This window comes from Rhinoderma darwinii, chromosome 7 (assembly GCF_050947455.1).
Source record: "Rhinoderma darwinii isolate aRhiDar2 chromosome 7, aRhiDar2.hap1, whole genome shotgun sequence".
Lineage (NCBI taxonomy): Eukaryota > Metazoa > Chordata > Amphibia > Anura > Rhinodermatidae > Rhinoderma > Rhinoderma darwinii.
This window is the reverse complement of record NC_134693.1, coordinates 145,100,968-145,124,285: the sequence shown is the minus strand read 5'-3', so window position 1 is coordinate 145,124,285 and position 23,318 is coordinate 145,100,968. Positions and strand designations below refer to the sequence as shown.

General features: G+C 54.7%; 2 protein-coding genes across 4 annotated transcripts; both read right to left on the bottom strand.

Moving 5' to 3' along the window:
• Positions 1-928: 928 nt before the first annotated feature.
• AMT (aminomethyltransferase) lies at positions 929-6,937 on the bottom strand. Its single transcript, XM_075832009.1, has 9 exons — positions 6,821-6,937; positions 5,245-5,415; positions 5,031-5,111; positions 4,723-4,854; positions 4,566-4,638; positions 4,168-4,313; positions 3,786-3,966; positions 2,674-2,829; positions 929-2,577 (listed from the first exon to the last, which is right to left on the bottom strand). Exons 1-9 carry the CDS (start codon positions 6,893-6,895, stop codon positions 2,399-2,401), a joined length of 1,194 nt encoding a protein of 397 aa, XP_075688124.1. The 5' UTR covers positions 6,896-6,937; the 3' UTR covers positions 929-2,398.
• Positions 6,938-8,827: 1,890 nt separating this feature from the next.
• Positions 8,828-23,297, bottom strand: NICN1 (nicolin 1, tubulin polyglutamylase complex subunit). Of its 3 annotated transcripts, none has more exons than XM_075832011.1 (7): positions 23,141-23,297; positions 22,700-22,859; positions 22,434-22,607; positions 22,120-22,233; positions 10,814-10,885; positions 9,408-9,512; positions 8,828-9,252 (listed from the first exon to the last, which is right to left on the bottom strand). In XM_075832011.1, the coding sequence occupies exons 2-7, from the start codon at positions 22,829-22,831 to the stop codon at positions 9,211-9,213; spliced, it is 639 nt and encodes a 212-aa protein (XP_075688126.1). In that variant the 5' UTR covers positions 22,832-22,859; positions 23,141-23,297; the 3' UTR covers positions 8,828-9,210. The 3 variants fall into 3 exon arrangements, with proteins under 3 accessions (XP_075688126.1, XP_075688125.1, XP_075688127.1); XM_075832010.1 differs by lacking the exon at positions 23,141-23,297 and adding an exon at positions 23,037-23,134; XM_075832012.1 differs by lacking the exon at positions 23,141-23,297 and adding an exon at positions 22,939-22,962.
• Positions 23,298-23,318: the final 21 nt, after the last annotated feature.

Sequence of the window (23,318 nt, the reverse complement as noted above, 5' to 3'; positions counted from 1 at the left end):
AGTGAGTGCAGCTCTGGAGTATAATACAGGATGTAACTCAGGATCAGTACAGGATAAGTAATGTAATGTATGTACACAGTGACTCCACCAGCAGAATAGTGAGTGCAGCTCTGGAGTATAATACAGGAGGTAACTCAAGATCAGTACAGGATAAGTAATGTATGTACACAGTGACTCCACCAGCAGAATAGTGAGTGCAGCTCTGGAGTATAATACAGGTTGTAACTCAGGATCAGTACAGGATAAGTAATGTAATGTATGTACACAGTGACTCCACCAGCAGAATAGTGAGTGCAGCTCTGGAGTATAATACAGGATATAACTCAGGATCAGTACAGGATAAGTAATGTAATGTATGTACACAGTGACTCCACCAGCAGAATAGTGAGTGTAGCTCTGGAGTATAATACAGGACTTTCAGACACTACCCATGATGGCTGTCTATATATCAGTTGTATCTGTGTGTGTATATATATATATATATATATATATATATGCGGCTCATGTTGAGAGCTGTAATAATCTTGTGTGTACGAGTCCTTTGGCAGGTTTCAGGACTAGTCACCGGACCTCCGGTGGGGCATCGTGCCTGTATGACTATAATAGACCTACGGGAGGTCCGGTGTAGATTCTATCCGTATGATAGACAATCATACTCTGCTACGATTCACCGCGGTGGCCCTTGTACAGTCAGTCTCTCGGGATCGGGCCAGCGGAGGCCTCACAGTAAGGCTGGGTTCACACGAGGGACTCCTAGCGTCGTACATAACTATGATGCCCGGCTCCCTGCACTGTGTTCGGTCCGGGACTTGCAGCCGAAATACGTTCCGTCCATTACGGACCGAACGTGCTAGTGTGAATCCAGCCTTACGCTGATCGCTCCACGCGCTGCATTCCGTCTCCGGTGACATCATGAAGACGCAGGAAGTAGAAATAAAGAGAAGCGGCTTTTAATTTGCTACAAAATTCACAGAATAGACCTGAAGAGCTACAGCCCGAGATCAATTCACAGCTTATACAAGAAGCCCCACGTAAGAGCCGCAGCAGCAGACCCACGTAAGAGCCGCAGCAGCAGACCCACAGCAGCAGACCCATGTAAGAGCCGCAGCCCCACGTAAGAGCCGCAGCCCCCGTCTTCACTCCACAGCAAGGTCACCGCTTCATTAACCATTTAGTGGCCGGAGTTAAAGGGCCGGTGTCCATCTTCTGTGTATTAAGCTTCATTAGTGTAAAAACAAAAAGTTTTGGCATTTTCTAAAAGCCTTCGTTTTAATTCCTCTTTATTTTTAAGATTTCTGCTTGCTGTCAGTGACTGGGAACAATTTATTTTCATACCGAGGCTAAAAACCCGGTCTGATCTAGTCCTGCTCATGCAGCTGATGGCTTGTGACAGTGTACTCAATCCTGTGTGCACTAAACAGCAGCAACACAAACCCATCTCCTGTACTGGACTCCAGGCTGATAGTGCTAACCTACACTGACACATTGTAACAAACCCTCAGCTGTGAAAAGGATTGGTTGTCAGCATGGTGAGGGCTGACCGTTGCTGCGCGGGTGAATAAACGCCACGACGGTGCCCGGATAATCAGGAGCACTGCCTCAAACGTTAGTCATTTTTACTAGATGTAAATAAGAATGTTCCTATTCACTGACAGCAAACAGGTCTGGAAAATGAAAGAATTAAAGCACAAAACTGGTAAAGTGGATTAGTTGCCCATATTAACCAAACCGGTCGCTGCCTCATAACAGTGGAATCTGATTGGTTGCTATGGGCGATCGCGCCATTTTTCTTTGCACCAGTTCTTGAACTTAGTTCTCTGACGAGGCGTCATTTACATAGGACTGCAGCGGCCCCGGAGTCAGGCTGCGCGTGCAGAGCTCGTATCCTGGCCGCCACATACAAGGCGCCGCTCACATTGTCGCCGTCCTAAAAAACATTATGAAGCAAAAAGAGAAAATCGTCCTCAGCGCGGCGCCCGCGGCCCCGGGAATGTGTGACTGTTTTCTGGCCCATTTACATAAAGGTCCCTGAGAGGATGATGGGAGGTGTAGTTATAATATGAGCGGGGGAGGGGATGATGGGGATGGGAGGTGTAGTTATAATATGAGCGGGGGAGGGGGTAGTGATGATGGGGGATGGGAGGTGTAGTTATAATATGAGCGGGGAGGGGGTAGTGATGATGGGGATGGGAGGTGTAGTTATAATATGAGCGGGGGAGGGGGTAGTGATGATGGGAGGTGTAGTTATAATTGAGCGGGGGAGGGGGTAGTGATGATGGGGGATGGGAGGTGTAGTTATAATATGAGCGGGGGAGGGGGTAGTGATGATGGGGGATGGGAGGTGTAGTTATAATATGAGCGGGGGAGGGGGTAGTGATGATGGGGGATGGGATGTTTGTTACTTTATATTATAATATCTTGAGGGCAGGAACGGCATTTTGCAGGTTTCGCCGTCCACCATCTTCTTTCTGACCTCCAGTCGCAGCGCGGTGCCGGATTTCGCATACTCTGGCTCCACGTATCCCATTGCCACGTTCCGCCGCAGGCAGGGGGAGGGGCAGCCGCTCGTCACTTCACCTGCAGAACAGACAGCGCGGTAACGAATCCCGTCACTCATGGCAGCGACAATCGCAGCTTTGAAGGGCCATCACCTGAAGCGCGGCCCCTACTCACCAATGACGCGGCCCTCCAGGTTCAGGATTGGCGCGTGCTGACGGACAGGAGGCCCCACGGAGGTCAGACCCACGCGTTTCCGAGTCACTTTTCCTTTAATCTGAGGCACAATTACCGAGGCCCCGGGGAAGTCCATGGCGGTTCTGCGACGTTTACCTGTTAGAGGAGGCAGTGTCGTTACATTGTGTCATCTGCTCTGGCTTCAATCGTCCCTATGATAACACTGATCTCGCCACCCTATGATAACACTGATCTCGCCTCCCTATGATAACACTGATCTCGCCACCCTATGATAACACTGATCTCGCCACCCTATGATAACACTGATCTCGCCTCCCTATGATAACACTGATCTCGCCACCCTATGATAACACTGATCTCGCCTCCCTATGATAACACTGATCTCGCCACCCTATGATAACACTGATCTCGCCTCCCTATGATAACACTGATCTCGCCTCCCTATGATAACACTGATCTCGCCTTCCTATGATAACACTGATCTCGCCTCCCTATGATAACACTGATCTCGCCTCCCTATGATAACACTGATCTCGCCTCTCTATGATAACACTGATCTCGCCTCCCTATGATAACACTGATCTCACCTCCCTATGATAACACTGATCTCGCCTCTCTATGATAACACTGATCTCGCCTCCCTATGATAACACTGATCTCGCCTCCCTATGATAACACTGATCTCGCCTCCCTATGATAACACTGATCTCGCCTCCCTATGATAACACTGATCTCGCCTCCCTATGATAACACTGATCTCGCCTCCCTATGATAACACTGATCTCGCCTCCCTATGATAACACTGATCTCACCTCCCTATGATAACACTGATCTCGCCTCCCTATGATAACACTGATCTCACCTCCCTATGATAACACTGATCTCACCTCCCTATGATAACACTGATCTCACCTCCCTATGATAACACTGATCTCGCCTCCCTATGATAACACTGATCTCGCCTCCCTATGATAACACTGATCTCGCCTCCCTATGATAACACTGATCTCAACTCCCTATGATAACACTGATCTCGCCTCCCTATGATAACACTGATCTCACCTCCCTATGATAACACTGATCTCACCCACCTAAGGTCCACAGCAGAGTCGCCTCCACCGGGCTGGTGGTCTCATCAATGTCATTGCCGTACAGACAGAGGCCCGCCTCCAGCCGCAGACTATCCCGCGCTGCCAGACCCGCCAGCTTCACCTCACTGCTCTGCAGGAGTCTCTCCGCCAGCTCCACCGCTCTGCTACCGGGCACCGAGATCTGCGGAGACACCACAGGAAGACTGTCACCTCCCACAAGAGCAGCACTCCTGACATACTCTGTGCTGCTGGGACTACACGAGAGCAGCACATTCCTCCCCTGAAATACTTTGTGCTGCTGAGTTTGCAGCTCCTGTTTTGAATGTCCAGTGCTGTGACAGTTTCTGGTCTCGTTTAGACCCTCCAACATCAGCCCACCTACCTCCACCCCGTCCTCCCCGGTGTACCCACATCGGGTGACCCTGCAGCCAGAGATCCCGAACACGCTGGTGGTCACACCCGTCATGAAGCTCAGCTTGGAAAGGTCGTCGCTCAGTCCGGCCTGGAGAACGTTAGCGGTGGAGGGACCTGGAGGCAAAAAACAAGGATTCAAAACGATTATAATCCCGACCAGACGGGGAGGTCCTGCAGATTGTAAAATCCTATAGTCCAGGCTGACCCCTCCCCCAGTATAATGTCTCGGAGGTGTCATCGGATCTACCACCACCTGAGGGCGCTCTCACCCTGCACCGACCCTCCCCCACAGCTGCAATGGTGGGAGATGTGGCAGTGTCAGTGGTGGCAGGAGGGACCCGCTCATCCCCCGCAGCGTGGCGTCACCTTGTAGAGCCAGGAGGGCGCAGTCCACCACGTCTAACGCCACGTCCCGTCCTCTGAACTCCTGCAGCTTGTTCTGGGGAAGAGACAGATATTTATATCCAGCAGGATTTACAGGGCGGAGTCAGTAAGACGGTCAGCGACAAGATGTGGACGATACCTGCATGTGGGCGGAGTCTTTCTCAGCACATCCGGCATTGGACACTACATACAGGTGACCGTCCGAGGTGTTTGTCACAATGAGGTCGTCAATGATCCCACCGCTCTCATTAGTGAAGAGGGAAAGTGTCCCCTACAGAGACAGCATCAACTCTACATCATGTCCGAGGTTGTCACAGCCCCGCCCCTTTACTGAGAGGTTGTCACAGCCCCGCCCCCTGTCACTGATATATCCTATAATTGTGATATGGCTTTGGATAGGATCCCGGCCTGTGATGATCGATGTTGACCTTCCACAGAGGAACTCACCTGGTCTTCCTTTAATTCTGCGATGTCGCCGACCACGAGGCTCTCGATGAACGCCACGCGATCTTTTCCGTGTATCCGGGTCTTAAATACAAGTAGAGAAGTGAGAGCGGCGGGTCTTCCCCGCGTGCGCCGCCTTCCGCTTCACATGATTATTACTCGCAGTTTCCACCATTGTGGCGTCAGACGCCGGAGATCTGCGGAGGACGGCGTTTACCTGAAGCATGTGAGAGACGTCAAACAGTGAGCAGCGCTGCCGGGTGTGCAGGTGAGACGCCACGTGACTGTCCTTATACTGCACCGGGAGGCTCCAGCCGGCAAACTCCACCATTTTACCGCCATGGTCACGATGGAAGTCGTAGAGCGCGGTGCAGCGAGGCCCCTCCCCCTGGAGACAGAAGACATGGATCGGTACGTAAATGTAACGCACAGCGCAGCCGTATTAACCCTTCACTGCTGGGGTGAGAACGGGACAGGAACTGCAATACTTCTGGGGACCGCCGCCGCCTCTTATGTCTCCAGCCGCAGATAATCGAGGATCCGACCGTTCATACCACGCGTGGAATTCACCGCAGATCAGATCCTCCATCTTACACCGAGACGTGGATTTCCTGCGCTGCAGACATTCTGATGATACGAGACAAGGAGCCGCCATCACACGGCGCACAGGTCGCCGCAGAGCGCAGTCATTATGTCACCGCGCCATCACTGCAAACTATAATCACCCGCGACTGGAACCCATCACACCCGGGGAAATAAACGCCATCGCAGCGGAGACCGTCACCTGATGTCACAGGACGAGGCCGAACTCCACCCGGAGCAGAGAAACGACCTTTGTCCTCAGCAACAAAACTGCTACATACTGGAAACCGCGCAGCTGTCACCCCTCCCCCACAGGAGCGCAAACCCCCCCCCCAACATAACACCGGGGACGTCTGACCGCCATACACGCGGCGGCAGCGGCTACGAAATACAACCAGTGATGTCACCAATAATCAGAATTCAGAACGCTGCGCACATTATAGAGATCAATACGATAATTATCCGTCAGTCTCGGGGTCCTCGATCAGTCTCGGGTTTAATGATCAGTTTCGGGGTCATCGATCAGTCTCGGGGTTAATGATCAGTCTCGGGGTTAATGATCAGTCTCGGGGTCCTCGATCAGTCTCGGGGTCATCGATCAGTCTCGGGGTCATCGATCAGACTCGGGGTCATCGATCAGTCTCGGGGTCATCGATCAGACTCGGGGTCATCGATCAGTCTCGGGGTCATCGATCAGTCTCGGGGTCATCGATCAGACTCGGGGTCATCGATCAGTCTCGGGGTCATCGATCAGACTCGGGGTCATAGATCAGTTTCGGGGTCATCGATCAGTCTCCGGGTCATCGATCAGTCTCGGGGTTAATGATCAGTCTCGGGGTTAATGATCAGTCTCGGGGTTAATGATCAGTCTCAGGGTTAATGATCAGTCTCCGGGTCATCGATCAGTCTCGGGGTTAATGATCAGTCTCGGGGTCATCGATCAGTTTCGGGGTCATCGATCAGTCTCCGGGTCATCGATCAGTCTCGGGGTTAATGATCAGTCTCGGGGTTAATGATCAGTCTCGGGGTTAATGATCAGTCTCAGGGTTAATGATCAGTCTCCGGGTCATCGATCAGTCTCGGGGTTAATGATCAGTCTCGGGGTAATCGATCAGTCTCGGGGTTAATGATCAGTCCCGTGGTTATCGATCAGTCTCGGGGTTATTGATCAGGCTGCATTGATAATCGGCTCCCGCCCGTGCCCTCCGTACCTGGCCCCCGCTGTAACTTCTCTCTTGCCCTTTGGATCTCCAGACTCGAGCAGCGGCCGCCCGCAACCAGCGCATCCTCCCGGATCACAGCAACCACTACAGCCGACTGCGCCTGCGCATAAAACACACCTCCAGCTGCCAGAACGCACGCGCAGGAAGCCAGTGTCAGACGGGGCCGCGCAGACGCAGTAAACCCAGATCAGGCTAAAAGCGCGCATGCGCGGAGTTGCCTGTTACGCTGTGTGTGGAGGGATTAATATCGCGATTTTTAGTGCCCGAATAACTGGAGTCCAATCAACATAAAGACCCCGATAATTATAATACAGACACTAATTCACTGACCCTCCGACACCCCCACCAGCAGGTCAAAGGATAAAGCTCACGAGAACCAATCAAATCACTTCTCTCTGCACTGAGGGGAAACTCACTACAGTGAGCTCCCCCTAGTGGTGGCTGCAGGCAGTAGAATGTTATGTAACTCTATGGGAGCTGTATATATCTGTATGTAGTGAGCTCCCCCTAGTGGTGGCTGCAGGTAGCACAATGTTATCGTGTAACTCTATGGGAGCTGTATAAATCTGTATGTAGTGATCTCCCCCTAGTGGTGACTGCAGACAGTAGAATGTTATCATGTAACTCTATGGGAGCTGTATATATCTGTATGTAGTGAGCTCCCCCTAGTGGTGGCTGCAGGCAGCAGAATTTTATCATGTAACTCTATGGGAGCTGTATATATCTGTATGTAGCGAGCTCCCCCTATTGGTGGCTGCAGGCAGCAGAATGTTATCATGTAACTCTATGGGAGCTGTATATATCTGTATGTAGCGAGCTCCCCCTATTGGTGACTGCAGGCAGCAGAATGTTATCATGTAACTCTATGGGAGCTGTATATATCTGGATGTAGTGAGATCCCCCTAGTGGTGACTGCAGTTAGCAGAATGTTATCATGTAACTCTATGGGAGTTGTATATATCTGGATGTAGTGAGCTCCCCCTAGTGGTGACTGCAGGTAGCAGAATGTTATCATGTAACTCTATGGGAGCTGTATATATCTGTATGTAGTGAGCTCCTCCTAGTGGTGGTTGCAGGCAGCAGAATTGTATCATGTAACTCTATGGGAGCTGTATATATCTGTATGTAGCGAGCTCCCCCTATTGGTGACTGCAGGCAGCAGAATGTTATCATGTAACTCTATGGGAGCTGTATATATCTGGATGTAGTGAGATCCCCCTAGTGGTGACTGCAGTTAGCAGAATGTTATCATGTAACTCTATGGGAGTTGTATATATCTGGATGTAGTGAGCTCCCCCTAGTGGTGACTGCAGGTAGCAGAATGTTATCATGTAACTCTATGGGAGCTGTATATATCTGTATGTAGTGAGCTCCTCCTAGTGGTGGTTGCAGGCAGCAGAATTGTATCATGTAACTCTATGGGAGCTGTATATATCTGGATGTAGTGAGATCCCCCTAGTGGTGGCTGCAGGTAGCAGAATGTTATCATGTAATTCTATGGGAGCTGTATATATCTGCATGTAGTGAGCTCCCTCTAGTGGTGGCTGCAGGCAGTAGAATGTTTATCATGTAACTCTATGGGAGCTGTATATATCTGCATGTAGTGAGCTCCCTCTAGTGGTGGCTGCAGGTAGTAGAATGTTATCATGTAACTCTATAGGAGCTGTATATTTATCTGTATGTAGTGTGCTCTCTCTAGTGGTGACTGCAGGCAGCAGAATATTATCATGTAACTCTATGGGAGCTGTATATATCTGTATGTAGTGTGCTCCCCCTAGTGGTGACTGCAGGCAGCAGAATATTATCATGTAACTCTATGGGAGCTGTATATATCTGTATGTAGTGAGCTCCCTCTAGTGGTGGCTGCAGAATATATACACTGTGTATACAAATCTAGTTGCTTTAGCAGAGGTTTTCTATTTTCCACGCTGTTTTGTGTGGGGTTTTGTGATTTTTGTTGCGCCCTTGACCAGAAAATAAACAGGACAAATAATATAAGACACTGAACTCATCGCATGGAGGAGCCGCGTTCTGATGGGTTTATTTATTATGAGCTCAGAACAAACATAAGAGTCTGGACCACACGATGTCATCACGCCGCTGATCCAATGCTGTAGGGGCCCCTAAACCAGCTGAGCATTCTGGGAAATCTCATATATATTGACATCTACCTTCCCCCTTAATTACCAGTGAGCAGGGGGTGCGGGTCCTGCTGTTACATGCAGAGCTACAGTTATAACCACTAAGAAACGGAGACCCCCCGAAATGACACCCGGAGAGCCTGAACGCTGCCCCTGGATTGCAGTCACAGTTGAGCAGCAGGGAGAGGCGACCGCCCTTATTCACGCGTCCTGACATCAGCGGGGGCCTCGAGTGCGTTACGTGTAGGAGAGGAGATTTATATCGTAACATCCATCCACCTGGGGAGACAATCACAAATAATCCCATAGTGAACATAGAGCAAAAAGATTAGATCATCTGTACAGAATGAATGTACAATTCACTGACAGCAAGCAGAGGTCCTCCCCCCTTCATGTATCAGCACAGTGATTCCCACATGACCTGTGATACTCACATCAAACCTCCCGACAGCGGCCGTGCTGTGACTGGAGCGCATCACCTCTGTCAGCACCCACATCCGCTGCACCTCACTGGACACGCGCTCCGGATCCGGGAGACCCTGGAACGTGGGAGAGGAAGAACAACGTCCAGAAGCCGGGATAAGACTCCAAGACCCTACAGGTCCCGACAACTCCCCCGTGCGTCCCGGCAACACCAACCCCCCCCCACCACCACCAGCGTCCCGGCAACACCCCCCACCAGCGTCCCGGCAACACCACCAACCCCTCCCCACCACCATTAGCGTCCCGGCAACACCAACCCCCCCCCCCCACCACCATCAGCGTCCCGGCAACACCAACCCCCACCACCATCCCGGCAACACCAACCCCCCCCCCCCCCACCACCAGCGTCCCGGCAACACCAACCCCCCCCCCACCACCAGCGTCCCGGCAACACCCCCCACACACCACCAGCGTCCCGGCAACACCCCCCACACACCACCAGCGTCCCGGCAACACCCCCCACACACCACCAGCGTCCCGGCAACACCAACCCCCCCACACACCACCACCGTCCCGGCAACACCACCAACCCCCCCCCCCCAACACCAGCGTCCCGGCAACACCACCACCCCCCCCCACCACCAGCAGCGTCCCGGCAACACCAACCCCCCCCCCCACCAGCAGCGTCCCGGCAACACCAACCCCCCCCACCAGCAGCGTCCCGGCAACACCAACCCCCCCCCCCACCAGCGTCCAGGCAACACCAACCCCCCCCACCACCACCGTCCCGGCAACACCCCCCACACACCACCACCGTCCCGGCAACACCCCCCACACACCACCAGCGTCCCGGCAACACCAACCCCCCCCCCCACCAGTGTCCCGGCAACACCACCAACCCCCCCCACCACCATCAGCGTCCCGGCAACACCATCCCCCGCCCCCACCACCATCAGCGTCCCGGCAACACCAACCCCCCCCCCACCACCATCAGCGTCCCGGCAACACCAACCCCCACCAGCGTCCCGGCAACACCAACCCCCCCCACCCAGCGTCCTGGCAACACCCCCCCACCATCACCGCCAGCGTCCCTGCAACACCCCCCCACCATCACCGCCAGCGTCAAAGCAACATCAACACCCCCCCCCCCCCCCATCGTCCCGGCAACACCATCCCGGCAACCTCCCCGTAAGGCCAGACAGTTCAGGTAAACGACAGCCGGGCACAGAGTGCTGGGAGATGGCGGCGGCGTTTCTGTAGGTCGGTCCCATCGCGCCCTGTACGCACAATATTATCAGGAGGCGAGAGATTACCCTGCACATTATATGTTCCAATGTCAACTGCAACGTAACCACGGAAACCAGACGCCCGTATCAGGAGGCATCAGATCGGTTTCTGCGCCACATTCAGTCCTCACCTTCTGCAGATTCTGGATCTCTTCTCTGGGAGGCAGATGAGAAAACCACCAGGAAAACGGCTTCTGTGGACTCTGGGAAGGAAGAGGTTAATAAGCCGAACGACAGCGCTCCCAATCCCCACAACGTTATCAGTCACCGCAGGAGCTTCCCAAGTGCCACGGATCCAGCAGACGTATCTGGTGCTGCGTGGCACGGTCTGGGCACTATAGTATCACAGTATATGGGGCTGCGTGGCACGGTCTGGGCACTATAGTATCACTCTGTATCTGGCGCTGCGTGGCACGGTCTGGGCACTATAGTATCACTGTATCTGGCGCTGCGTGGCACGGTCTGGGAACTATAGTATCACTGTATCTGGGGCTGCGTGGCACGGTCTGGACACTATAGTGTCACTCTGTATCTGGCGCTGCGTGGCACGGTCTGGGCACTATAGTATCACTGTATCTGGGGCTGCGTGGCACGGTCTGGACACTATAGTATCACTGTATCTGGGGCTGCGTGGCACGGTCTGGACACTATAGTGTCACTCTGTATCTGGTGCTGCGTGGCACGGTCTGGGCACTATAGTATCACTGTATCTGGGGCTGCGTGGCACGGTCTGGGCACTATAGTATCACTGTATCTGGGGCTGCGTGGCACGGTCTGGGCACTATAGTATCACTGTGTATCTGGCGCTGCGTGGCACGGTCTGGGCACTATAGTATCACAGTATATGGTGCTGCGTGGCACGGTCTGGACACTATAGTATCACTGTGTATCTGGCGCTGCGTGGCACGGTCTGGGCACTATAGTATCACAGTATATGGGGCTGCGTGGCACGGTCTGGGCACTATAGTATCACTGTGTATCTGGCGCTGCGTGGCACGGTCTGGGCACTATAGTATCACAGTATATGGGGCTGCGTGGCACGGTCTGGGCACTATAGTATCACTGTGTATCTGGTGCTGCGTGGCACGGTCTGGGCACTATAGTATCACAGTATATGGGGCTGCGTGGCACGGTCTGGGCACTATAGTGTCACTCTGTATCTGGCGCTGCGTGGCACGGTCTGGGCACTATAGTATCACTGTATCTGACGCTGGGTGGCACGGTCTGGGCACTATAGTATCACTGTATCTGGGGCTGCGTGGCACGGTCTGGACACTATAGTGTCACTGTATCTGGGGCTGCGTGGCACGGTCTGGACACTATAGTGTCACTCTGTATCTGGCGCTGCGTGGCACGGTCTGGGCACTATAGTATCACTGTATCTGGGGCTGCGTGGCACGGTCTGGGCACTATAGTATCACTGTGTATCTGGCGCTGCGTGGCACGGTCTGGGCACTATAGTATCACTGTGTATCTGACGCTGCATGGCACGGTCTGGGCACTATAGTATCACAGTATATGGGGCTGCGTGGCATGGTCTGGGCACTATAGTATCACTGTGTATCTGGCGCTGCGTGGCACGGTCTGGGCACTATAGTATCACAGTATATGGGGCTGCGTGGCACGGTCTGGGCACTATAGTATCACTGTGTATCTGGTGCTGCGTGGCACGGTCTGGGCACTATAGTATCACAGTATATGGGGCTGCGTGGCACGGTCTGGGCACTATAGTGTCACTCTGTATCTGGCGCTGCGTGGCACGGTCTGGGCACAATAGTATCACTGTATCTGGCGCTGCGTGGCACGGTCTGGGCACAATAGTATCACTGTATCTGGGGCTGCGTGGCACGGTCTGGACACTATAGTGTCACTCTGTATCTGGCGCTGCGTGGCACGGTCTGGGCACTATAGTATCACTGTATCTGGGGCTGCGTGGCACGGTCTGGACACTATAGTATCACTGTATCTGGGGCTGCGTGGCACGGTCTGGACACTATAGTGTCACTCTGTATCTGGTGCTGCGTGGCACAGTCTGGGCACTATAGTATCACTGTATCTGGGGCTGCGTGGCACGGTCTGGGCACTATAGTATCACTGTATCTGGGGCTGCGTGGCACGGTCTGGGCACTATAGTATCACTGTGTATCTGGCGCTGCGTGGCACGGTCTGGGCACTATAGTATCACTGTATCTGGCGCTGCGTGGCACGGTCTGGGCACTATAGTATCACTGTGTATCTGGCGCTGCGTGGCACGGTCTGGGCACTATAGTATCACTGTGTATCTGACGCTGCGTGGCACAGTCTGGGCACTATAGTATCACAGTATATGGGGCTGCGTGGCACGGTCTGGGCACTATAGTATCACTGTGTATCTGGCGCTGCGTGGCACGGTCTGGGCACTATAGTATCACAGTATATGGGGCTGCGTGGCACGGTCTGGGCACTATAGTATCACTGTGTATCTGGCGCTGCGTGGCACGGTCTGGGCTCTATAGTATCACAGTATATGGGGCTGCGTGGCACGGTCTGGGCACAATAGTATCACTGTATCTGGGGCTGCGTGGCACGGTCTGGACACTATAGTGTCACTCTGTATCTGGCGCTGCGTGGCACGGTCTGGGCACTATAGTATCACTGTATCTGGGGCTGCGTGGCACGGTCTGGACACTATAGTATCACTGTATCTGGGGCTGCGTGGCACGGTCTGGACACTATAGTATCACTGTATCTGGGGCTGCGTGGCACGGTCTGGACACTATAGTGTCACTCTGTATCTGGTGCTGCGTGGCACGGTCTGGGCACTATAGTATCACTGTATCTGGGGCTGCGTGGCACGGTCTGGGCACTATAGTATCACTGTATCTGGGGCTGCGTGGCACGGTCTGGGCACTATAGTATCACTGTATCTGGCGCTGCGTGGCACGATCTGGGCACTATAGTATCACTGTGTATCTGGCGCTGCGTGGCACGGTCTGGGCACTATAGTATCACTGTGTATCTGACGCTGCGTGGCACGGTCTGGGCACTATAGTATCACTGTGTATCTGGCGCTGCGTGGCACGGTCTGGGCACTATAGTATCACAGTATATGGGGCTGCGTGGCACGGTCTGGGCACTATAGTATCACTGTGTATCTGGTGCTGCGTGGCACGGTCTGGGCACTATATTATCACAGTATATGGGGCTGCGTGGCACGGTCTGGGCACTATAGTGTCACTCTGTATCTGGCGCTGCGTGGCACGGTCTGGGCACTATAGTATCAATGTATCTGGGGCTGCGTGGCACGGTCTGGGCACTATAGTATCACTGTATCTGGGGCTGCGTGGCACGGTCTGGACACTATAGTGTCACTCTGTATCTGGCGCTGCGTGGCACGGTCTGGGCACTATAGTATCACTGTATCTGGGGCTGCGTGGCACGGTCTGGACACTATAGTATCACTGTATCTGGGGCTGCGTGGCACGGTCTGGACACTATAGTGTCACTCTGTATCTGGTGCGGTGTGGCACGGTCTGGGCACTATAGTATCACTGTATCTGGGGCTGCGTGGCACGGTCTGGACACTATAGTGTCACTCTGTATCTGGTGATGCGTGGCACGGTCTGGGCACTATAGTATCACTGTGTATCTGGGGCTGCGTGGCACGGTCTGGGCACTATAGTATCACTGTGTATGTGGCGCTGCGTGGCACGGTCTGGGCACTATAGTATCACTGTGTATCTGGCGCTGCGTGGCACGGTCTGGGCACTATAGTATCACTGTGTATCTGGGGCTGCGTGGCACGGTCTGGGCACTATAGTATCACTGTATCTGGGGCTGCGTGGCACGGTCTGGGCACTATAGTGTCACTGTATCTGGCGCTGCGTGGCACGGTCTGGGCACTATAGTATCACTGTATCTGGGGCTGCGTGGCACGGTCTGGGCACTATAGTGTCACTGTATCTGGGGCTGCGTGGCACGGTCTGGGCACTATAGTATCACTGTATCTGGGGCTGCGTGGCACGGTCTGGGCACTATAGTGTCACTGTATCTGGGGCTGCGTGGCACGGTCTGGGCACTATAGTGTCACTGTATCTGGCGCTGCGTGGCACGGTCTGGGCACTATAGTATCACTGTATCTGGGGCTGCGTGGCACGGTCTGGACACTATAGTGTCACTCTGTATCTGGGGCTGCGTGGCACGGTCTGGGCACTATAGTATCAGTGTATCTGGTGCTGCGTGGCACGGTCTGGGCACTATAGTATCACTGTATCTGGCGCTGCGTGGCATGGTCTGGACACTATAGTATCACAGTATCTGGGGCTGCGTGGCACGGTCTGGGCACTATAGTATCACTGTATCTGGGGCTGCGTGGCACGGTCTGGACACTATAGTGTCACTCTGTATCTGGCGCTGCGTGGCACGGTCTGGGCACTATAGTATCACTGTATCTGGGGCTGCGTGGCACGGTCTGGACACTATAGTATCACTGTATCTGTGGCTGCTTGGCACGGTCTGGGCACTATAGTATCACTGTGTATCTGGTGCTGCGTGGCACGGTCTGGGCATTATAGTATCACTGTGTATCTGGCGCTGCGTGGCACGGTCTGGGCACTATAGTATCACTGTGTATCTGGCGCTGCGTGGCACGGTCTGGGCACTATAGTATCACTGTGTATGTGGCGCTGCGTGGCACGGTCTGGGCACTATAGTATCACTGTGTATCTGGCGCTGCGTGGCACGGTCTGGGCACCATAGTATCACTGTGTATCTGGCGCTGCGTGGCACGGTCTGGGCACTATAGTATCACTGTGTATCTGGCGCTGCGTGGCACGGTCTGGGCACTATAGTATCACTGTGTATCTGGCGCTGCGTGGCACGGTCTGGGCACTATAGTATCACTGTGTATGTGGCGCTGCGTGGCACGGTCTGGGCACTATAGTATCACTGTGTATCTGGCGCTGCGTGGCACGGTCTGGGCACTATAGTATCACTGTGTATCTGGCGCTGCGTGGCACGGTCTGGGCACTATAGTATCACTGTGTATCTGGCGCTGCGAGGCACGGTCTGGGCACTATAGTATCACTGTGTATCTGGCGCTGCGTGGCACGGTCTGGGCACTATAGTATCACTGTGTATGTGGCGCTGCGTGGCACGGTCTGGGCACTATAGTATCACTGTGTATCTGGCGCTGCGTGGCACGGTCTGGGCACTATAGTATCACTGTGTATCTGGCGCTGCGTGGCACGGTCTGGGCACTATAGTATCACTGTGTATCTGGGGCTGCGTGGCACGGTCTGGGCACTATAGTATCACTGTATCTGGGGCTGCGTGGCACGGTCTGGGCACTATAGTGTCACTGTATCTGGCGCTGCGTGGCACGGTCTGGGCACTATAGTATCACTGTATCTGGGGCTGCGTGGCACGGTCTGGGCACTATAGTGTCACTGTATCTGGGGCTGCGTGGCACGGTCTGGGCACTATAGTGTCACTGTATCTGGCTCTGCGTGGCACGGTCTGGGCACTATAGTATCACTGTATCTGGGGCTGCGTGGCACGGTCTGGGCACTATAGTATCACTGTGTATCTGGTGCTGCGTGGCACGGTCTGGGCACTATAGTATCACTGTATCTGGGGCTGCGTGGCACGGTCTGGGCACTATAGTATCACTGTGTATCTGGCGCTGCGTGGCACGGTCTGGGCACTATAGTATCACTGTATCTGGGGCTGCGTGGCACGGTCTGGGCACTATAGTATCACTGTGTATCTGGCGCTGCGTGGCACGGTCTGGGCACTATTGTGTCACTGTATCTGGGGCTGCGTGGCACGGTCTGGGCACTATAGTGTCACTGTATCAAGCGCTGCGTGGCACGGTCTGGGCACTATAGTATCACTATCTGGGGCTGCGTGGCACGGTCTGGGCACTATAGTATCACTGTGTATCTGGCGCTGCGTGGCACGGTCTGGGCACTATAGTGTCACTGTATCTGGCGCTGCGTGGCATGGTCTGGACACTATAGTATCACAGTATCTGGGGCTGCGTGGCACGGTCTGGGCACTATAGTATCACTGTATCTGGGGCTGCGTGGCACGGTCTGGACACTATAGTGTCACTCTGTATCTGGCGCTGCGTGGCACGGTCTGGGCACTATAGTATCACTGTATCTGGGGCTGCGTGGCACGGTCTGGACACTATAGTATCACTGTATCTGGGGCTGCGTGGCACGGTCTGGACACTATAGTGTCACTCTGTATCTGGTGCGGTGTGGCACGGTCTGGGCACTATAGTATCACTGTATCTGGGGCTGCGTGGCACGGTCTGGGCACTATAGTATCACTGTGTATGTGGCGCTGCGTGGCACGGTCTGGGCACTATAGTATCACTGTGTATCTGGCGCTGCGTGGCACGGTCTGGGCACTATAGTATCACTGTGTATCTGGGGCTGCGTGGCACGGTCTGGGCACTATAGTATCACTGTATCCGGGGCTGCGTGGCACGGTCTGGGCACTATAGTGTCACTGTATCTGGCGCTGCGTGGCACGGTCTGGGCACTATAGTATCACTGTATCTGGGGCTGCGTGGCACGGTCTGGGCACTATAGTGTCACTGTATCTGGGGCTGCGTGGCACGGTCTGGGCACTATAGTATCACTGTATCTGGGGCTGCGTGGCACGGTCTGGGCACTATAGTGTCACTGTATCTGGCGCTGCGTGGCACGGTCTGGGCACTATAGTATCACTGTATCTGGGGCTGCGTGGCACGGTCTGGACACTATAGTGTCACTCTGTATCTGGGGCTGCGTGGCACGGTCTGGGCACTATAGTATCAGTGTATCTGGTGCTGCGTGGCACGGTCTGGGCACTATAGGATCACTGTATCTGGCGCTGCGTGGCACGGTCTGGACACTATAGTATCACAGTATCTGGGGCTGCGTGGCACGGTCTGGGCACTATAGTATCACTGTATCTGGGGCTGCGTGGCACGGTCTGGACACTATAGTGTCACTCTGTATCTGGCGCTGCGTGGCACGGTCTGGGCACTATAGTATCACTGTATCTGGGGCTGCGTGGCACGGTCTGGACACTATAGTATCACTGTATCTGTGGCTGCTTGGCACGGTCTGGGCACTATAGTATCACTGTGTATCTGGTGCTGCGTGGCACGGTCTGGGCATTATAGTATCACTGTGTATCTGGCGCTGCGTGGCACGGTCTGGGCACTATAGTATCACTGTGTATCTGGCGCTGCGTGGCACGGTCTGGGCACTATAGTATCACTGTGTATGTGGCGCTGCGTGGCACGGTCTGGGCACTATAGTATCACTGTGTATCTGGCGCTGCGTGGCACGGTCTGGGCACCATAGTATCACTGTGTATCTGGCGCTGCGTGGCACGGTCTGGGCACTATAGTATCACTGTGTATCTGGCGCTGCGTGGCACGGTCTGGGCACTATAGTATCACTGTGTATCTGGCGCTGCGTGGCACGGTCTGGGCACTATAGTATCACTGTGTATGTGGCGCTGCGTGGCACGGTCTGGGCACTATAGTATCACTGTGTATCTGGCGCTGCGTGGCACGGTCTGGGCACTATAGTATCACTGTGTATCTGGCGCTGCGTGGCACGGTCTGGGCACTATAGTATCACTGTGTATCTGGCGCTGCGAGGCACGGTCTGGGCACTATAGTATCACTGTGTATCTGGCGCTGCGTGGCACGGTCTGGGCACTATAGTATCACTGTGTATGTGGCGCTGCGTGGCACGGTCTGGGCACTATAGTATCACTGTGTATCTGGCGCTGCGTGGCACGGTCTGGGCACTATAGTATCACTGTGTATCTGGCGCTGCGTGGCACGGTCTGGGCACTATAGTATCACTGTGTATCTGGGGCTGCGTGGCACGGTCTGGGCACTATAGTATCACTGTATCTGGGGCTGCGTGGCACGGTCTGGGCACTATAGTGTCACTGTATCTGGCGCTGCGTGGCACGGTCTGGGCACTATAGTATCACTGTATCTGGGGCTGCGTGGCACGGTCTGGGCACTATAGTGTCACTGTATCTGGCGCTGCGTGGCACGGTCTGGGCACTATAGTGTCACTGTATCTGGCGCTGCGTGGCACGGTCTGGGCACTATAGTATCACTGTATCTGGGGCTGCGTGGCACGGTCTGGGCACTATAGTGTCACTGTATCTGGGGCTGCGTGGCACGGTCTGGGCACTATAGTATCACTGTATCTGGGGCTGCGTGGCACGGTCTGGGCACTATAGTGTCACTGTATCTGGGGCTGCGTGGCACGGTCTGGGCACTATAGTGTCACTGTATCTGGCGCTGCGTGGCACGGTCTGGGCACTATAGTATCACTGTATCTGGGGCTGCGTGGCACGGTCTGGACACTATAGTGTCACTCTGTATCTGGGGCTGCGTGGCACGGTCTGGGCACTATAGTATCAGTGTATCTGGTGCTGCGTGGCACGGTCTGGGCACTATAGTATCACTGTATCTGGCGCTGCGTGGCATGGTCTGGACACTATAGTATCACAGTATCTGGGGCTGCGTGGCACGGTCTGGGCACTATAGTATCACTGTATCTGGGGCTGCGTGGCACGGTCTGGACACTATAGTGTCACTCTGTATCTGGCGCTGCGTGGCACGGTCTGGGCACTATAGTATCACTGTATCTGGGGCTGCGTGGCACGGTCTGGACACTATAGTATCACTGTATCTGTGGCTGCTTGGCACGGTCTGGGCATTATAGTATCACTGTGTATCTGGCGCTGCGTGGCACGGTCTGGGCACTATAGTATCACTGTGTATCTGGCGCTGCGTGGCACGGTCTGGGCACTATAGTATCACTGTGTATGTGGCGCTGCGTGGCACGGTCTGGGCACTATAGTATCACTGTGTATCTGGCGCTGCGTGGCACGGTCTGGGCACCATAGTATCACTGTGTATCTGGCGCTGCGTGGCACGGTCTGGGCACTATAGTATCACTGTGTATCTGGCGCTGCGTGGCACGGTCTGGGCACTATAGTATCACTGTGTATCTGGCGCTGCGTGGCACGGTCTGGGCACTATAGTATCACTGTGTATGTGGCGCTGCGTGGCACGGTCTGGGCACTATAGTATCACTGTGTATCTGGCGCTGCGTGGCACGGTCTGGGCACTATAGTATCACTGTGTATCTGGCGCTGCGTGGCACGGTCTGGGCACTATAGTATCACTGTGTATCTGGCGCTGCGAGGCACGGTCTGGGCACTATAGTATCACTGTGTATCTGGCGCTGCGTGGCACGGTCTGGGCACTATAGTATCACTGTGTATGTGGCGCTGCGTGGCACGGTCTGGGCACTATAGTATCACTGTGTATCTGGCGCTGCGTGGCACGGTCTGGGCACTATAGTATCACTGTGTATCTGGCGCTGCGTGGCACGGTCTGGGCACTATAGTATCACTGTATCTGGGGCTGCGTGGCACGGTCTGGGCACTATAGTATCACTGTATCTGGGGCTGCGTGGCACGGTCTGGGCACTATAGTGTCACTGTATCTGGCGCTGCGTGGCACGGTCTGGGCACTATAGTATCACTGTATCTGGGGCTGCGTGGCACGGTCTGGGCACTATAGTGTCACTGTATCTGGGGCTGCGTGGCACGGTCTGGGCACTATAGTGTCACTGTATCTGGCGCTGCGTGGCACGGTCTGGGCACTATAGTATCACTGTATCTGGGGCTGCGTGGCACGGTCTGGGCTCTATAGTATCACTGTGTATCTGGTGCTGCGTGGCACGGTCTGGGCACTATAGTATCACTGTATCTGGGGCTGCGTGGCACGGTCTGGGCACTATTGTGTCACTGTATCTGGGGCTGCGTGGCACGGTCTGGGCACTATAGTGTCACTGTATCAAGCGCTGCGTGGCACGGTCTGGGCACTATAGTATCACTATCTGGGGCTGCGTGGCACGGTCTGGGCACTATAGTATCACTGTGTATCTTGCGCTGCGTGGCACGGTCTGGGCACTATAGTGTCACTGTATCTGGGGCTGCGTGGCACGGTCTGGGCACTATAGTATCACTGTATCTGGGGCTGCGTGGCACGGTCTGGGCACTATAGTATCACTGTGTATCTGGCGCTGCGTGGCACGGTCTGGGCACTATAGTATCACTGTGTATCTGGCGCTGCGTGGCACGGTCTGGGCACTATAGTATCACTGTGTATCTGGGGCTGCGTGGCACGGTCTGGGCACTATAGTATCACTGTATCTGGGGCTGCGTGGCACTGTCTGGGCACTATAGTGTCACTGTATCTGGCGCTGCGTGGCACGGTCTGGGCACTATAGTATCACTGTATCTGGGGCTGCGTGGCACGGTCTGGGCACTATAGTGTCACTGTATCTGGGGCTGCGTGGCACGGTCTGGACACTATAGTATCACTGTATCTGGTGCTGCGTGGCACGGTCTGGGCACTATAGTATCACTGTATCTGGTGCTACGTGGCACGGTCTGGGCACTATAGTGTCACTGTATCTGGCGCTGCGTGACACGGTCTGGGCACTATAGTATCACTGTATCTGGGGCTGCGTGGCACGGTCTGGGCACTATAGTATCACTGTGTATCTGGCGCTGCGTGGCACGGTCTGGGCACTATAGTATCACTGTATCTGGGGCTGCGTGGCACGGTCTGGGCACTATAGTATCACTGTATCTGGGGCTGCGTGGCACGGTCTGGGCACTATAGTATCACTGTGTATCTGGCGCTGCGTGGCACGGTCTGGGCACTATAGTATCACTGTATCTGGGGCTGCGTGGCACGGTCTGGGCACTATAGTATCACTGTACCTGGGGCTGCGTGGCACGGTCTGGGGACTATAGTATCACTGTATCTGGGGCTGCGTGGCACGGTCTGGGCACTATAGTGTCACTGTATCTGGCGCTGCGTGGCACGGTCTGGACACTATAGTGTCACTGTATCTGGGGCTGTGTGGCACGGTCTGGACACTATAGTATCACTGTATCTGGGGCTGCGTGGCACGGTCTGGACACTATAGTGTCACTCTGTATCTGGCGCTGCGTGGCACAGTCTGGGCACTATAGTATCACTGTATCTGGCGCTGCGTGGCACGGTCTGGGCACTATAGTATCACTGTGTATCTGGCGCTGCGTGGCACGGTCTGGGCACTATAGTATCACTGTGTATCTGGCGCTGCAAGGCACGGTCTGGGGACTATAGTATCACTGTATCTGGCGCTGTGTGGCACGGTCTGGGCACTATAGTATCACTGTATCTGGGGCTGCGTGGCACGGTCTGGGCACTATAGTATCACTGTGTATCTGGCGCTGCGTGGCACGGTCTGGGCACTATAGTATCACTGTGTATCTGGCGCTGCGTGGCACGGTTTTGGCACTGTTTGGAGGGGTGGTCTGTGATTGGTGGTCTGTTGGGGTCCCCCCGGACACCTCTTACCTGCCGTCCAGGTGGATTGATCTGTAACTCCTCCAGGGTAAATGATCGCCAGACCGGTGACGGCTGCCGGAGGATGAATCGTACGGACGTGACGTTATCGGCCTCGCACAACATCTGGGGAGAGAGGAGACGTGACACCCCGACCAGCATCACCCCAGAATACGAAAATGGAGATCACGTGACCACCGGGGGGCAGAGCAGAGAAGCCGCCGTGATATCGCACAGTCCCATCCCCCACACCTTCACGCGGTCTTATGTACATGGAAAGAGCCATACAATCTGCTGCTCCCTGTTATCAGCCACGACGTCCTCACCTGCGGTCGGTATAGAGACACGTACTCCTGGGACCCCTCCTCCACGTGGGGGTTCGGCATCAGACGCAGGTTCCGTACACACGTCCGCCATGTTGCGGTCTTGTTCTTCCTGCGCTGCCGGATTCTTACCGTCAGATAAGCGGTGTAGTGATTCTTGAAGGAAATCTCCCGCACCTGAGAGACGATAATGTCAGCGACTGCGGCCGGACGACGGGAAGGAGGAGGAGCGCGCGGTCATGTGACTATGGCGACATTATGACACTCACATCCACCGCCTGAGAACCGGGGAACGCGACCTCGATGACGTTCACACCAGGACGACCCAACTCCGACTTCCCATCTCCCACCTGGAGTGGAACCGGCGCTCGAATGTTGCATGGAACGGCGTCCTGAGACATGGCGGGCGACGCGGGAGATATGCGGCTTCTGTGAGGGAATGAAATAGGAATTAAAGGATCATCACTCTCAGCAGATACGAATCAGGAACGACGCGGGCAGATCGTACCCCACAAACAAGAACCGTCCCCCACCCTGCAAAACACAATATAATGGAAGCCACCGGCTGGGGGAGGGGCATAGTAGATCAAAGTCACATGATCTCACCCTACTGGTTTGTGTGCCGGGTGGTATATCCGCACAGATGATGATGATAGAGGTCAGGACACCCCATACACCCGCTGCACTCAGCCCTCCTCCGTGACACTCACATTCCCTCAACAAATATGCCGGCGGCTCCTCTGCGCAGCCCTCACTCACTCCTGTGCCCTTAACAAACATGGCCGCCGCAGATCACCTGACCCAGCGTCTCCCAAACTCCATGGAGATAGAGGCGAGCTGGGTCACATGACTGACGTCCTCCGCGTAAGCTGCCACCTGCCCTCTGTG

What these genes read in the sequence shown, in the direction of transcription:
- AMT (XM_075832009.1), bottom strand. Translation starts at nt 6,895, where the DNA reads ATGCGCTGGTTGCGGGCGGCCGCTGCTCGAGTCTGGAGATCCAAAGGG. An exon ending in CAGAATTAAAGGAAGACCAG is followed by an intron (nt 4,855 to 5,030) that starts GTGAGTTCCTCT and finishes CTGTCTCTGTAG; the next exon opens with GGGACACTTTCCCTCTTCAC. An exon ending in CCGGGGAGGACGGGGTGGAG is followed by an intron (nt 3,967 to 4,167) that starts GTAGGTGGGCTG and finishes GTGTCTCCGCAG; the next exon opens with ATCTCGGTGCCCGGTAGCAG.
- NICN1 (XM_075832011.1), bottom strand. Translation starts at nt 22,831, where the DNA reads ATGTCTCAGGACGCCGTTCCATGCAACATTCGAGCGCCGGTTCCACTC. An exon ending in TGTCTCTATACCGACCGCAG is followed by an intron (nt 22,234 to 22,433) that starts GTGAGGACGTCG and finishes CTCTCTCCCCAG; the next exon opens with ATGTTGTGCGAGGCCGATAA. An exon ending in TCAATCCACCTGGACGGCAG is followed by an intron (nt 10,886 to 22,119) that starts GTAAGAGGTGTC and finishes CTTCCTTCCCAG; the next exon opens with AGTCCACAGAAGCCGTTTTC.